The sequence below is a fragment of the Rhinolophus sinicus genome, chromosome 3 (genome assembly GCF_057876585.1).
Source record: "Rhinolophus sinicus isolate RSI-liver-muscle chromosome 3, RSI-T2T, whole genome shotgun sequence".
Lineage (NCBI taxonomy): Eukaryota > Metazoa > Chordata > Mammalia > Chiroptera > Rhinolophidae > Rhinolophus > Rhinolophus sinicus.
The window spans coordinates 25,380,718-25,398,341 of NC_142503.1; the positions used below are offsets into that span (position 1 = coordinate 25,380,718).

Sequence of the window (17,624 nt, forward strand, 5' to 3'; positions counted from 1 at the left end):
ATATTTTACAATGTTTGCAAAATTTTTACCTGCTTTTTTTAAAACAGAAAAAAAAACATGCACTCGTAGTAGTGAAAGAGAATATTTCTTTTCTAAAGTGATACTGAAAATTTCTTTGTGGGCAGCACTGCTTAGTGTTTATTAAAATAAGAAACAAGCATAAATATAACTACCTATGTTTTGAAATATTTTGGCTATAAATATCTGAGAAACTTTCCTCCTTCTGCCTAAGAATTTCCCCAGAGTAAGTGCCTTTCTCATAAGCAAAAATATATATACTATGGTAGCAATGAAAACCAAAGGCCTGGAAAAATATTTCTCATCTCTGATGTTCCAAGTGGGGTGCCATGCTCCACACGCGCTATCAGGTTGGTTAAAAGTATAAAATAGTTTTCATTTAACTTATCTATAGCTTTTTTGTAGTGTGACCTGATTGGTGAAAATTGCTTCAGGGCTTTGCATTGTCAATCGCTGAAAAGGGTAGATTAAAGCTTTCAATGGCTATTTTCCATAGAAAGTCCACCACAGGCTTATTTTGGGTGCATGTTGAAGTTAAAGATATTTCTGTGTATGTTTTAGGGACACAGGTCAAGAAATGTTGATTTCTAAATCTCAGTCCAAGACACTTATACTAATAAATGAGAAACAGCAATGCTTCTTCTCTTTTCCCTTCCACACCTTTCTGCCTAAATAATTCCTTGGTCCCTTGCAAATAAATACCTTCCATAATATAAGACTTGAAAAATTCATCTTCACACAGGGCTGCTTGTAAGCTGACTTTCACTTGAGAATCTCAAGGTCATGCACACCTGGGTGGGTTTTGAAAATTATTCACCAATTGACATTTTTGTCAAAAGTCATCTCTTTCCATCCCCTGATAAACTCTTCCTTAACTTACAAGTTAGCAAATGAACTTGATTAGTTTCCTCACAGGAAGTGACCTTGCAAAGGCTATTCCTGAAATGAAGAGTAAGTCTTGGATTCAGAATGGAAGCCGAACGGATTATGGCTTTTCCTTGGGTGGTTGTAAGGGATGACGTGATTTGACTCATGGTCAATGTCACAGCCTATGGAAGTTAAAGGTGTGTCTCATTCAGAATCGAGACTTACAGCCTGATTCTTGGTTTCTTCTCTCAGGTTTAAGTTTGTCCAAATGTGGAACCAGGAGACAAGATCTGAGCTGGCCTCTGATCCTTGGGGACAAATGGCTTGATTTTCAATTCTCAGCTTCCTTACATATAAAATAAGAATGGGTAGTTTGACCTCTAAAATCTGGTGACTGATTTTCTATCCTCATGAGAAAGGTGAGGCAGTATGGACTGGTGATTTATGTACAGGCTCTGGAGCTCGATTCCCTGGTCCACTTTTAAACCATTTGATCTTAGGTGAAGTATGTATGCCTCTTCTTTGTGCCTCAGACAGAAGAATGGGGTAACAATTTACTTTCCTCATAAGGTTGTTGTGAGAGTAAATGAGTTGATGCACATAAAATGTGCAGAACAGTGCCTGGCACATACCATGTTTCCCCGAAAATAAGACCTAGCCCGACAATCAGCTCTAATGCGTCTTATGGAGCAAAAATTAATTAAGACCCGGTCTTACCGGGTATAACATAACATAACATAACATAACATAACATAACATAACATAACATAACATAACATAACATAACATAACATAACATAACATAACATAACATAACATAACATAACATAACATAACATAACATAACATAACATAACATAACATAACATAACATAACATAACATAACATAACATAACATAACATAACATAACATAACATAACATAACATAACATAACATAACATAACATAACATAACATAACATAACATAACATAACATAACATAACATAACATAACATAACATAACATAACATAACATAACCATAACATAAATACCGAGTCTTATATTAGTTTTTGCTCCAAAAGATGCATTAAAGCTGATTGTTCGGCTAGGTCTTATTTTCGGGAAACACGGTAGTAAGTGCCTAATCAATGCAAACTCCTCCTATTTGTAGATTTTGTGACAGGTCTTTTCTGCTTTTCTACATAACCATGTTCTTTCTTGGCCCAAAGTCTTTATGCTTGCTATTCTCTGCCAGGATAACTCTTTCACCTCTTTACCTAGCTAACTGTCATTCATCCTTAAGGACCCCTGCTTAATTATCACTTCCTCCAGGAAGACTTCCCTGCTTCTGCCCCTCCTTCAGACTAGGTTAAGTACCTCTACAGCAATTGCTTGCAACATTCACCACACTTGCAGTTAATTCCTTATTCATGAGGGCAACATCTGACTCCCTCCCTTCTGGAATACAGCACCTAGCAGGGAGTAAACATACCTCTTGTCAGATAGGTGCTGGCAAACATTTGGACACAGGCAGTCGTGGAACTGAATCTAGAGAATGCCAACAACTAGCTGGAGCCTTGTGCAAGCTCCTTAACCTCTCTCTGTCTCTCGGAGCCTTCTTTCCCTCAGCTATACAATAGGGATGATAACAGCGGCTACCTCAGAAGGGTTGTGAAGATAAAAAGATGTCTGTGCAACACTTTGAAGAGTGGCTCAGGGATGATTTTGTTTATGTTGGTTCTTTTTCTTACTCTGAGCCACGTGGAAAATGGAAATGTGTTGCCACACTAGCCACAGGGAGTCCAATGAATTCTTTACCACTGATCTCAGAGGCCACAGCAGTAACCAACATCCTACCTGATAAACTGCAGAAATAAAAGCCAGACAAAACCCTAACATGTCTGCACACACATCTCCCTTCCCTCCCTGCGACTCAATGTTGTTTGTTACTTTTGTGTTCCTGTCACAAAAGGAACATCAGTATGTGGTAAAGTTTCAAATAATACCTAAATGTGTAAGACTAACTTGAAAGTCCCATTGTGATTTTATTTTAACATGGAGTGCTAACGTGTGTTTTGGAGCTCTTTATAATATGCAAATGCATTGCCAACTCTTTTCATAGCATTTTACTAGAATGTATATCAATAATTGGGCAAATGGCTGCAATATTTAACCATGATAGAGCACTGTGTTGATTTTCCTGCCCCTAAAACTGATAGAACTTAAAATATTGAAATAATTGTTCTTATACAATTAGTTCATTATGCGATTGTATAATTAGTTAAGAAAGTGTTCAGGAAGTTTTGCTTTTTAACTATGACCCTTCCTTACCGCCAGCAGAATTAAAAAGAAGCAAGAATGGGCTTGCTCAGATGTCAGCTGAGATTTCATATTAACAAGTGGTGCTTCACAAAGAGTTCTTTTTTCTTACCTCCAGTTTCCAAATTGAAAGTCTCAGAAGCACCTTCCAGACTGGTGCCTGGTCCCAGAAATTCTGTCAAGTTCATCCATGCAGGCTCAAATGGAAGGGCGATTCTGAATGTTTTTGCAGAACTCTGACCAACAGTTCTACAAATTGATCCCTTAAAGCTTCTGTCCCTCCTACCATGAGTGTTCCTGATGTAATCCCTGGTCAAATTGATGGGAGTTGACATAAATTGAATTCTTGTGTAACAGCATTGGGAGCCATTTGTAAGCTCTAAATGAAAGTGTGTGCTCCTCTGTTGCTCCGCCTGGGACAAAATGCCAGCTGAGTTTATTACTCCATTCTATCCATCTGTTTGTCATTTGGTTGGGTTGAACTAATTTGTAAATGAGGAAAGGAGGCTGAAAGCTGAAGGTCAAATAATACATTTTTTAAAAACTATGACTTCTTAGTGGTTTGGATTTTCTCTTGCAATACATTTTAGTGTAGAGCAAATCCTGCAGAAAGCCAATCTGTAAAATTGACAGAGAACTGGAGGCTTTTCTGAGCCTGAGGTTTTCTCTCACCCCTATTGTGTTCGCCCTGGGTAATCTTTGGGATCATGTCTCTTCTCCTAGGCAGGGTGCGTCTCCTGCAGTATGTAGATCCTCAAAACATCCATGGATTGAATTCAAGACCTTTGGTTAGACAAAAATTGCACCCTCATTTCACCAACTGAAATTTAGTGTTTTCTTCAAATATGAATGTAGGCAACAAACCACAGGGGCATTAACAATTCCTGTGACATTGTCACCATTACAATCATAGCTATTTTCTTATCCCATTACAATTGTTGCACGTATTTCAAAATACTAGTTATGCTTCTCATTACTTTCAAATCATTGTAGTTATTAAATTGATTGCTAGGTACTGTTTAATGGGTTAATAAAGAAGTACATATATTAGTATATACTATTTTTGGCTTTTAAATTGTTTTCTGTATAATGGGTTTCTGTTGTGATCCTGTGTATTTTATTTTATTCATTTAAAAATATTCCGAGAGGGGCTTCATTGGCCTCCTCAGCCATCAAAGTGACACAAACAAGGTGAAAGATTTGTTGTTTCAGTCCAAGGGTTGTAAAACTTTTTCTCACAGGGTCAGATAGTCAATATTTTATGCTTTGTCACTATCTGATCTCTGTCTCAAATACTCAGCTCTGCCATTGAAGCAGGAAAGCAGCCATAGACAATACTTAAACAGACAAGCAATGGTTGTGTTCCCGGAAATCTTTATTTATAAAACCTGGCAGATGGCTGAAGTTGCCACCCTCTGGTTTAGAGCATCTTGGTATTCCTAAGGTCAAATTCTGAAGCTATTTCCATCAGCTCAAGCACTCTTTATTGGGTACCTACTATGGGCATGTGTTCATCCAAGCAGGTACTATTGAGCATCTTCTCTGTGCACATCGTACATTGAGCTCTTAATGCTCCTGTCTGTTTTCCACCCAAAGATGCTCTACTCCTTTTCAGTTTTCCAAACCCAAATACATTCAAAAGCTAACTTAAGTTCTTCCTCGTCTTCATAGACCTTCCCCAGGACATCCCTTCTCGTCGACCCATTCAAATATAGCTCTTGAAATGTGCTATTTTGCACTGGCTTCCTACTGATCTTTAGATGTATTGTCTCCCAATTAGATTATAAACTCCCTGGGAATGGAACTGTGTTTATACTCCTTGGAGCCTCCAGAATATAGCTTCTGTGATGGATGCCTAGTTGGTGATCATTAATCACTTGCCAATTGACGAATCTAAGACAGCTGCCTACTGTGTCTGATGGTACCAAGAAAAATGATTGTACACTAAGGATGAGGTTCGTAATGGGAGAGGTGGTTAAAATGGCAAAAGAAAAAAAGGGAATAAAACAGAAAAATATACCACCCAGTGGTTCTGTGATTTTGGATGAATTATTTTCTTCAGTGTCCACATGGGTGGAATGAGAGACTCAACTAGACCAGTGACTCTTAAAGCTTTGAGAATCTGGTAGAAGCTAAGGACCCTTTACTTAGAAAAATGAAATGATGTTCACACATAAAATCTTGCATGTAATTTTTGAAAGTCCTCAGGCACTCGAACCAAATGATCTCTAAGATTCCCAACCACCAGGCTGGATTCTCTATTGTCAGTGGTAGTGCTTCTTTCCAACCCAAATGAACCAGTGACTGAGTGTTGATTACTTGAATCAACCAATTGGGGTTTGAGTAGCCACTGCTGATGCACTGCATGTTCCCACCTGAACAGCCACCTTGCAAAGGTGTTCCACTGATTTCCTGAGATGCAGGATACCCAACCCAACCCTCTCCCACTATTTGGAAAAGTGCTTATAGTGCCCACCCTGCAGTGGTTACCCATCTTTATCTGGAATGGCCGTACATTCTAATCTGCTTCTCTCCTAGCCTTTTCATTATTGGGAAAATTGGCAGGCGAGTGTTACTATGGTGATTTGACTGGCAACTTTGTAGTTCGAATAATTTTCTTTAGTCAAAAAAGATAAAGCTATTGTTTGAGGAGGATCTAAGACAATACTTTTGCCTGGTTATCTCTTTCCCAACCTCACCTTTGCACTTTTGTACCTTGAGAGATTCTAAAAACATTTAAATGCAAAACCCATGACAAAATCAGAGGCAAAATGTTAAAGGTTTTGAACTGCTATTCAGTCTGCATGAGCTTTCCTCTCTGGCTCTGTATAATGAAATTAAAGGTTAATGATTTTAATCTCTTGTTTGCTTTGCTGAAAATGTAGCTTTCTTCCCTGCATTAAATGAACAAATACAAAATAATCACCCTTTTTGGAGGTAGGAAGGGGCAGTAATTTTTGCATGAAGATTGTTGCAGATATTTGCCAGTATCCCTGGGTAAACAATGGCATCCAAGAGCAGTTACAGGCCATTTCCTCTATAAATGCCACAAGGAAGTTTAGCAAAGAATACCAGGAGAGTTTTATCTAAAGATCACATCTTTTCTGACTTTACTTTTAAGATATTCCCTGTGGCTTTCCTCTGTGAAGTGATTTTCTAATTTGAGTTTGTAAATGTGTTTCCTTCTACTCACTGAGTTTTCCTCTTTGATGACAAAGTTAGTTTACGAAAGAAGTCCATCTTTAGGGAAAGGATATCAAAAAAGAGAAACAAGTCCTACTTCCTCCACTGGGCATGCCCTGTGACCTCTGCTTCTCCAAACATGTGGATTCTTAGGAAATACGGGCCCCACAAATTACTCCACAAATTACTCCACAAATTACTCGTCTGCCCAGTGAGACTGAGAAGCATCTTTTACTGAGCCTTAGGACTCCAACAATTCCTGCTAATGAGAAACTAGGTAAGCACTGCCTCGCCTAGAAATCTGTGTATCATCCAAGCATCTCCTTTCAGCAAAATCAGTCTCTATTTCCTTGCCTGATAAGTTGTTCATAAAGGACAAACATCAATCTTTCTTGCTTCCTGCCTTCTTCTAAATATCTGAGCAGAGGTGTTTAAGAATAAAACAACTGAGGGGTGGTCAGGAAGCCAACTAAAGGATGGAGAAGAGCCCCCAACCACTATCACCCCTAATTTTCATCCAGTACCAGGGGTCTTCTTAATCTAACCTTCCCTTATTAACCCAATATGGCCTCACCATTTATCAGCTGTGTGACCTCAAGCAAGTGATTAGCCATTTAATGCTTTAGTTTCCTGTGTAAAAAAGGGGATGGAGGGATTTTTAATATTACAATCGACTGCATAGGGTAGTTGTGAGAAGTAAATGAATTAAAGTATTAGAACAATGCTTGGTCTAGTAGTTCCTTCTTACTCCTGGTTTTACCATCCATGTTGCAATTACCCGTGGTCAACCAGGGCCCAAAAATTATTAAATGGAAAATTCCAGAAATAAGCAATCCATAACTTTTAAGTTGTACACCATTCTGAGCAGCGAGATGAAATTTTGCACTGTCCCACTTGGCACGTGAATCATACTTGTCCAGCATCTCCACACTGTAAACACCACCCACCCTTAGTCACTTAGTAGCCATCTTGGTTATCAGATTGAGTGTCACAGTATCACAGTGTTTGTGTTCCAGTAACCCTTATTTTACTTAATAATGGCCCCAAAACACAAGAGTAATGATGCTGGCAATTTGGACGTGCCAAAGAGAAGCCAGGAAGTGCTTCCTTTTAGTGAAAAGGTAAGTACAGTACAACAAGATATTTTGAGGGAGAGAAAGAGAGAGACCACATTCACGTAACTTTTATTAACAGTATGTTGTTAGAAGTGTTCCATTTTATAATTAGTTGTTAATCTCTTACTATGCCTAATTTATAAGTTAAAATTTTTCATAGATAGGTATTTATAGAAAAGAAGATAGTATACAGGGTTCAGTACTATCCATGGTTTCAGGCATCCACTGGGGGTGTTGGAATGTTGTGGAAAAGCAGCGAGGACCGAGAAACACAAGCGGCACCCAGAGGGCAAGGAGAACTCAGCATTATTACACTAGTGGGCCCAGTGGGATTGTTCCCAAAGAACTGAGCACTGACTGGGGTCGGGCACTTTATATGTTTAGGCCTCCGGGTTGGGGGGGAAATCTGGCCAGGGTGCCAGGGAGATCCGTCCCTAGCAGCTGTGATCCCTAAACTTTGTTTTGACAGGGAGGCCTCTAACTATGGTGCCTGCGGGAGTCCTCTCTGATAAGGTATGGGAAGAGGAGGGGGACAGAGCTCTTAGGAGGAGCTTGCCGGAGATAGCTCCAATAAGGGGGAGATTGAGCTCTTAGGGGGGTCCTGCAGGAAAAAACGGTCCCAACAGGAACGTACCCGCCATAGATAAAGGGAGACTACTGTACTTAATAAGAACTTGATAAATGGTAGCAATTATTAGTACTAACACAAAACCCCCACTCCAGTTAGGCCTTTTATCCTGTCCCCAGGCTTGCGCAATCATTCTCAAATTTAATCTTGCAGCTCTCATTACGTGGAATGCTGTCCTTTCTCCCCAAAACTAGGAAGTCCATATAGAGCAGCGCTGTCCGGTAGAAATTCAATGCAAGCTGATATGAAAGTTGAAGTTTTCTAATAATGGTATTATGAAGGTAATGAACAAGTGAGATGAATTTTAATAACATTTATTTTTATCCCACTAAATCCAACCTATCTTCAATGTGTAATCAATGAGATAGTTTACATTCTTTTTTTTCTTCTTCTTCTTTAAAATCCAGCACCTCTCAATTCAGACTAGCCACATGTCAGGTGCTGACTAGTCTCGTGGGCTAGCGCGACTGCATTGGAGCACACAGGTCTAGGTCAGCAGGTGGCCCAGGGATGCCTGCTAGCTCTGGGAGGTATAAATCACTTAGGTAATGGCTCCCACACACTGAGTGTTGACAATGGGATGCCAGACACTCAGCTGAGGAGATAGACCTCATTTCATCTTAGGACAGCCCTCCTAGGTAAGTACTTTTATTACCTCCAATTTACAGATGAGAACAGAGAGACTTAAAGAAGTTAGATAGCAGCTAGTAAGTAGTAGAGGCAGGGTTTGAGCGTCTCTGTCCAACTCCAGAGTTTGCACTTTTATTCTCTAGATGTTGCCTCCCAGAGGGGAGCTCTGAGTGAAAGTCTGCACTCTCTTTAGGGTTCTTAGAAGGACATGTGAAAATTCAGCCAGTTGGCCCAGTTGTACCATTTTGTAAGAGTAGGAAGAAGAGCCATGAACAGAATCTTCTTCCATTTTCCCATGGCGATTCAGACAAATTAGTCACCCCGTAAAAGTTATATTTGTTTATTTTGTGAACAGATTGCAAGTCGATGGAATCTGTGCTCTCCTGACTTCTGGGAATGGGGACTATCAAGGGAAGGCTTGTTTATGGAACATCTGGAAGGCAGAGTCCTTGAAAATGAACTGCTATGTGGGGATCTTTTCGCCTTTCCTGGTGAAGGCCATGAGAGGAAAAGTGAACGATTTTTAAATGGTGCTTGAAACTGGCCCGAAAAATGATCTACTTGCTTTTATTGGCAGAGACTTAACAATGACCCATGATTTAAGATCAAGATGAGTTTTAGATAGGAAATGTTAACTCATTTTATAAGTGTGGCTTTCAGAGTTCAAATGCCGTTAGTTTACATAGCCAGCAGGCTTCCCTTTCCTCTGCTATTTCTGAACAACTGCTTCTTGTTTTGCTTCATTTTTTAATCAATAAAGACCAGATTTCGACAAGAGTTGGACCTTAATCCAAGAGTGGATCCAGATGGACTCCATGGTTATCAAGGGTCTTGATCCGGGTACCAACTACCAGTTTGCTGTGAGGGCTATGAATCCCCACGGCCCCAGCCCCCGAAGCCAGCCCAGTGACACCATCCGAACCTTCCGTGAGTACCGTGGCCCTTCTGGACAGATGTAGCTGCATGGCTGAGGTTGCCTCACATGGACACACTTGACCGGGGTTCCTTAGTGCCGTGCAGAGGGACAGCCTGGAATGGGGCTCTCTTCAGCCTTTCCTGCTGTCGTTTTCCCAGCCCTTTGGAAGTTAGACACTTTCAACAGAGACATAGGCTGTTTCTATGAGCAGGAGGTCAGCAGAAAGTTTATTTTTGCCTCATCCTTAGGGAGTTTGAAGTCAGTTTTCTTTCACGATCACAGAACAGACCACATACCAAGATGATGTACAGCCTTCCCCCGACCACTTTTTTATCTGCTGAAAAAAATGGATTCATCTTAGAATCACAGAATTAAAAATAATGCTCCCAGGCTCTTCAGGGCAGGGCTGGTGTTCGCCTGCAAATCGAGGACTCTCAGCTAAAATCAGTCCCTCTGAATGCTGGTCAGGGAGAATCAAAGAAGTCGTTGGCATGCTGACTTGTAATTGGGGGTCTAGCTGATGGCATGTTCCTTTTTGCTGTAGTGCCTCTCTCGGGTGCTGGGTAAACTTGGGCAGCTCTCAGATCTCCTGAGGATTTTGTGAACTGTCAGATTTGGATTCTGGTCTGGGTTTTAAGAAGCTCTCATATTATTCAAGTACTTCACTTGGATTACTTAGACCACCTTGCCAACCCCTGTTTAGAAACCTTTGTCTTTGGAAGTGAAAGCATATTTACATAAACCCAGAACCCTGTGCAGAGGGGAGTTCTCAGAACTGAAATGTTGGCACTCTGTAATCTTTTCAATTTTGCCAGTAAATTCCTCCAGGTTCCTGTGTCTGCCAAGACCTGCTGTCACCCTGGGTCCTCGTTACCCAGGAAAGGAGCTCTCAGGAAAGAAGCCTACCTGACATTGTCAGTTGGCTTTCCGTGGTCCAACACAGAGCACTATTTATATAGGTTAGCAGATCTGAATAAACTCCTCCCCTCTTTTCTCCTTACAAAACACCCACACAGCTGACTTTCAAGGTCACCGCTGTTTCCTGGGGTGGATATTCACCAAGTTCCCCAAGCCCTAGGAATTTTGGCTTTTCTGAAAACAGCCCCTACCCTAACCTTGAATGTCAGGGCTTCTTCCTTCAAATTGAATTATTGGGGGATATGGACACATGATGAGAAAACACACACACACACACACACACATACACACACACACACCTCCATATACAATAACTATGATCATCCAGCAATTGTTTTACTCCTCCTCTTTAGAATTTAGAAGTTAAAACTCCTCAGGCATACAGCAAGGAATGGAACTCCTTCTTCCTAGAAGAAATGGTAACGATTCTATTTCAAATTGAAGGAGGGCCTCCTTGCACTCTCACAAGATAAGATCTGTGCTATAATCTTTGGTTAAACTTTATGATGCATGGCCAAAATTGGGAATTCAAAATTGGTATTTCATTGTGGCTTTTTCTCATGAGCACTTCTAATGTTTTAGAAAACCCTGTATTCTGGCTCATGCACACGTCTTCTTTTGTTATTAGTTTAGACTATTATTTTGCTTCCGAAGCCCATTTTCTCATATATAACATTATCTAATTATTGAATAGCACTCATTTGAATTATAATAAATTCTAGATATTAGAGATACCATTGCAAAAGCTTCCTATGAGTCAGGCACCACACTAAGGATTAATATGGGATTTCCACACCTAGGAAATCCCATATTAATTGTGCTAAAAGAATAGTATCCCTTTTCATCGATTTTTTTAAAAAAACCAAGTCTTTGAAAGGTTACGTATTTTGTCAAGAATAATCATTGTCAAGGCAGTATTTGAACTCAGGTTTTGACTAACTGCAAAGCCACTTCCATGACTGAGATTCAAATTAAAGGTTCTTATTCTTCTAATGCAAAGTAGCATGAGAATGATAAGGGTGGCAATTAAATAAAGGACAGGGGACAGTCCTTATAGAATCTATGTACTAAGGAAGTTCTGACAGCACAGAACAAACGTATAAAATTTTTTTTCTTTTAAAACTTGCGAGGTATACCGTACATTAAAAAAAAAAAAAATGTGAGTAAAACATATATGCAGGCCTGAAATTCGACCTGTATGCATCGGTGTAGCCCTGGGAGTGTACAGCTGGCAGCCCTGCTGATTGGTTGGACCCAGCCCCAGCCAGTTGGTAAATATTTTGAACACGGCCCTGAAGGAATTGTGAGACTGGTGTTTCAACCTGTGGGGCTTTCCCACTCTCACTGCTCCTATTCCTCCCCACTTCAAGGTCCTTCCTACATGGATGTTTTCTTGGTGTGATGCCCACTTTGCTCCTGAATGTGATCTTCAGAACAGAATGTTCGAGTTGACTACTGAGGCACAGAGTGCCCTTGGGAACCCTTAGATCCCACCCTGGACAGTGCCACTTGCAGTGCTCCTCTGTTGCCTATTTTAGGCCAATACCCACCTTCATTCAAAGGAAAAAATAACACTTCAGCTCCACTAACTATAATAACGAGCATTAACTTCCCCTGGACCTGTTAATGCCAGACCTTATTAGCAGCTTAATTGCTTAATGGGGCAACTGGTAGATCTCAGTTGCTTTTATGTCTATAGTTAATGAAAGCCAGGGCCCCGTGTTTTCCTTAATTGGTGCTCAGCCTGAGTGAGGGTTTTGATGGCTTCACTGGAGTGTTGTGAGGCGAGCTGAACATTCACATCTTACCTCAGCTCCACAAAGCTACTGTAGAACGGGAAGAAAATATTAAAATGTTTTAGTGTCCAAGTCCTCTAATGAGACGTAGAAGTACCTCAATGATCTTGAAGTATGATGTTACCTTGTATTTACATCTACCCTCTCCCTGGGGGCTTTCCTCACATATCAGTGCCCATTCTGTACGTCTAAAGAAATATAAAGACAAAGGTCATGGTCCTCACATTTTATCCGTGCTACTATTCTTTTTTTTCTTCAAGAAAGAAATTCCAACAACTTTATAATTTTCCTTAGTGTTCTGTGGCATAATTTTTTTTTCTCTGTGGTTGATCTTATAAATTAGTCAGAACGAGGGCTCTATGGAACCTCACCTACATGTGTGGCTTAGTAAGACATATATTTACCCCACCTGGCAGTCACTTATTCTCTGGGATCCAACCTTAGCTTGGTCAAGAAGGATGATGGAACAAGTAATGAAGAACATGAACTGTAAATCATAGAAATGGCAAAGAAATTTTTAAAAAGTGTTTTCTTTCTGTTTGCCAAAGAGAAATTAAATTAAATTAAACATGACTCACATGTATGACCAACTTTAGGATTATATAACCTTCGCTGGCAGGTTATATAACTCTATCACCCTAAACCATTTAATTTCTCATGTTCTCTCCTGATGCTATAGGCAGAGAAAGGAGCAATAAATTCTTCACTGAAGTGAAATTGGTATCCTCAGGGCAGTCCCCCGTAGAAGGTGTTCTTTTGTCCCTAGCAAAATTCATTTTGGTCTTTCCTGCCTTGGGGTTTTTGCACCCTCTATTTCCTCTGCCTAGAACTCTCTCTCCCCAGATTTTTCCCCCTTCCTTAGCTCAGATGTCACTTCCTCATACAGGCTTTGCTGAACTTCACCCTCGCTGTTACTTCAGCCCTACTCCCTGCTTTATTTTCTCCATGCCGTTTCACTGCCTGAAACTATTTTATTATCTGTAGCCCTCCGCCAGGGCAAGCTCTATACTGGTGTTGGAGGCACTTTTTCAAAGTTGTGTTCCCAACATCCTGTACAAAGTAGGCATTCAGTAAATATTTATTGAATACATAAATGAATTGACTTAACAAGACAAGAGACTACCGTGTTTCCCCGAAAATAAGACCTAACTGGAAAATAAGCCGTAGCTTGATTTTTCAAGATGACATCCTCTGAACATAAGCCCTAGTGAGTCTTTTGGAGCAAAAATTAATATAAGACCCGGTCTTATTTTTGGTGACACATGGTACTTTGGAGGCTGGATAACTTTCTACTGCTACTGTCTGGAAAATTCGAAGAGAAGATGAGAGGAGAAAGTTGGTCTAGAAAACTACCAGGGTTTCCCCACTGGCAAGGTTCATTGGCTAAGTTGAACTCCCAGAATTGCAATGCGATACAAAAAAGAAAAAAGTAAATAGACTAAAAGAAGGAGGGAGGAAAGAAGGAAGGGAGACAGCAAACCTGGGGGGTTAAGTTCAAGGCAGTAAGAATGGAAAAGAGGCCTTTGAGAGAGAGTCCTGTGATGAGAAGGATACAATTTGCAAATATGGGGCTGGGGGAGTGGAGAGGAAGGGAATAGGTGTTTTCTAACCAAGCCCTTATTTTGCACCTGTGTTCTTTCTTGATCATCGGAATGAGTTTTATCATTTCTATACTAACTTAGAGTATATTTTCCCTCTATTAAGTTCTAATTATGGTCTCAGATGCTCAGAGATTGCATAGGGAGTGTGAGAGATGTTTGGTTTGAGTTTGGTTTTGGCCATACTCTTCTTCCCACAATCCAATTTCTTCAACTGTTTCAGAAACGTCCTCTTCTACCTGAGACAAACCCACCCTGGCTCAAAGCAATCAAATTTCTACAATAAACCTGATTCCACCATGTTGCCTGCCCCACACCCCTCAGTACACTTTTCTTCACTCTACCTTCCTGTTTATGCAGACGTTGCTACATTGCTGTATTCAGCTGTCATTGGTTGTGTGTCTGTTTATATCCCTTGTCACGCAAGTGTCCATGTATGAATCTGGCTTTTACTCAGTTTTGCTTTGAGATTTGGGCCCTTGTTTTTAATTTCCTGGCTGTTTCCCCAGAGACCAGCTCATCACGCTGGGGTTCCTGGGTACATGTCGTCACATATGCAGCCACTAAATAGATTTTCTTTATCCCTGTCGCTAGTGAGGACTTCTATTTGGTAGAAATGACCCCGAATTGGCTGCAGCAGTGAGCAGAGGAGAACGAAGTGGGGACAGGAGGTAGTGGCATATACTAGCGATGGGTAGGAAGCAATCAGGACGGGACTGGAAGCAGTTCTTCCAAAATCTCCATGACTTATCATCACCCTTCAGTAGCTTCCATACAGCCTGCTGCCTGTTTTAGTCAGCACCTATGAAAAGTCCTCACCAACCCTTAAAAGCCCTCACTGTATCCAATCATCTGTACCTTTACACAGAGCAGAATCTGGCAGGCATGACTGGGTCTGAAAGCCTGGAGAACTGTTTTCTGTTACCTTGCTGTGAGATCTCAGGAAGGTCACTTAATCTTTTTGGGCCTCAGTGTCTTCATCTGTAAAATGGGTGCAATAATGTGTGAGGTAGGTAATATTTTCTAGTTCTCAAGATTATTTTGAGGAAATACATGTGAACAGAGGTTACAACATCTGCCCACTCCTCAAGATGAAGGAGTGTTGATATACTGGGGGGTGCCAAAAAATGTACACATTTTAAGAGATGTTATCTATGTATTACTTTTCAAAGTTGAATTGAATTACGGTAGCAATGTGTAGTATGACATTCACTCAAAAATGACATTAATCAAGTGAATGCTAGGGTCATTCATTGTATTACAATTTTAATAGATTTTTCCTTTCTTAAAATGTGTATATGGTTTTTTTTTGGCACCCTCTGTATGTTTCCTCCATGCATAATACTGAATGATGATGTACCTTACATAGGTGACCACCATCCGGTTTGTAGCCTTTTCTTTGTAACTTCATGCTCTGAGCTCTGTTCTCAGGACTGGAAGACATTAGATGTAAGAATTCAGAAACAAAGTCCGGGATCAAAAGCTTTGCTGACAGAAGTGGAAAAATAGAAATGGCCACACGACTTATGTCAAGTAGAATCATTAGGATGGGTTTTGGTGGTTGATTAATTTAAAAAAAAAAAAAAAAAAACTGCAAAATTTAAAAGACATCAGAAAATTTAAGACTACAAGGCGCAATGAACTTTTCTAACAGTGAAGTTTCATAACTCTCACTATTCAAGCACATCCTCGTTCAACAAAAAGAAAAAAGGAGAAAAACCCCACAGAGTTAGTATTGTATCACTAGTGTGTGTGTGTGTGTGTGTGTGTGTGTGTGTGTGTGTAACCTTTCCAAAAGTTAGCCATTTACTTAGACAGGGATCAGCAGAATTTTTTTGTAAAAAGCAAGATAGTAAACACTTGGGGATTTTCAGGTCACCTCTACATGGAAGCAGCCATAGACAATACATGTGTTCCAATAAAACTTTATCAATGGACACTGAAATTTGAATTTCATATAATTTTCATGTGTCACAAAAAATTATCCATTTTTAAACTTTTTTCAACCATTTAAGAATGTAAAAGCCATTGTTAACCCCGTGCTGTTTAAAAAATGATTAAAGAAGACAAGTTAGGGGACAGAAACAAAGTTTATTTAACACTTCATGAAGCGGCAGTCTCCATTCTCAAAGGTTCAGAGGACTGGAAAAATGGGGCTGAAGGAAGAAAACTTTTATAGGATAAAGAATAAGTAACGAGAGAGAGGAAAGTAGGAAATCGGTAAGGAGGAGGGAAGTCAGTATAGCGCGCAGAGCTGGCTTGGCTTTTGGGGATTGGCTGACTGAATAAATTGCGTTTCCAGACAACTGGAACATTTACAGGGACACAAGTTAGTTAGGTTTCTGTTTGCTGAGATGGCACCTGGGGTAGAAGCAGCTCCAACTGGGGCCTAGAAATTTATTTCAACAGTGCAAAAGCAGGCGGTGGTCCAGATTTGACCTCTGGGATGTAGCTTGCTGACCTCTACTATACTGCTAGGGTTTTCCCTCCCAAATTTTAAGAGATTCTCCAGGAAATTTGGGAAATCCTCTCATGGGTAGCAATTTGGTCAAACTTGGAAGGAGTCAATTAGTGCATGCTAATGAAATTGTCCCCTTAATAGACAAACCTGCAATTTAACTTTCACACGAATGTTCCGAAATCAATAAGAAAATGGAGAGCCTGCAACCCACTTGCATTCCGGACAACTAAGTGCTACTCTCAAGGTAGAGGGAGAAGCCGAGGGAGAGCTTGCTTTCCTGGGCTTTACTCCAAGAGCTTGGAATAAATAAGCCTGTAAATTGGTGAACATACGGGTTTGTAAATTTTTAGACTGTGAGATGAAAAAGGAAACAGGAGGAAGAGCAAACCAGCTGTTTTACTCATGCCCTAAACAATCTGCATTTTCATTATGCGGTTGGGGCATAAACATAACTTCACAGGTGACGTTACATTCAGGTGCCCTCCCCCGTAATCGCTCTATTGATGTGCTAATACCTCCATGCCTGTAAATCTGAGTAACTATCATTTGCACAACTTGACTGGTTCTAAAGGAAATGATTCACTTTGCTGTTTAAAAATACCTGCTACCTGTTAATTGCTCTTCTGAGGCCGGGGTACATCTTACATTACCATACGTTTACTTTTAATCAGTTCACCCACATTTTACCCCCTCTGGCTAGTTAGGGAAGAAAGACGAAAGCAAACGATAATTTTCCAAAGAAAAGGCACACTGGTGCTCTAGTTTCAACCACAGCATCTGTTCAGGCAATCAGCTGCTGTTTAGCAGCCCCATGGTGAGCAACTAGGTACTATTTATTCCTCTCTGTCTCAATGGATTTTTAAACATTAACATATTGAAGTAATGCACAAACATTGTCAACTATTTTTCCATTTGTTTCCTTCTATTTTCTTGTTATCCATTCTGTTCTCTTAATATTAGACTCCTCATTTCATGGTTAATCTTTACTCTTCTTTCCGTTGGAGCCAGTCTTGCATTTACACAGTTCTCCATTGGGATGGTCTCTTACCGTGTTTCCCCGAAAATAAGACCTAGCTGGACAGTCAGCTCTAATGCATCTTTTGGAGCAAAAATTAATATAAGACCCAGTTTTATTTTTGCTCCAAAAGACACATTAGAGCTGATTGTCCAGCTAGGTCTTATTTTCGGGGA

At 40.3% G+C, this 17,624-nt stretch overlaps 1 protein-coding gene across 3 annotated transcripts in view; it reads left to right on the plus strand.

Annotated features, from left to right (window-relative positions):
- Positions 1-17,624, plus strand: part of EGFLAM (EGF like, fibronectin type III and laminin G domains) — a 150,463-nt gene that overhangs the window by 67,289 nt on the left and 65,550 nt on the right. For all 3 annotated transcript variants that reach the window (XM_019737331.3, XM_074328985.2, XM_088796491.1), the window contains one exon: positions 9,505-9,671. In XM_019737331.3, the coding sequence (XP_019592890.3) occupies positions 9,505-9,671 (167 nt within the window). The remainder of the gene's footprint in view (positions 1-9,504; positions 9,672-17,624) is intronic.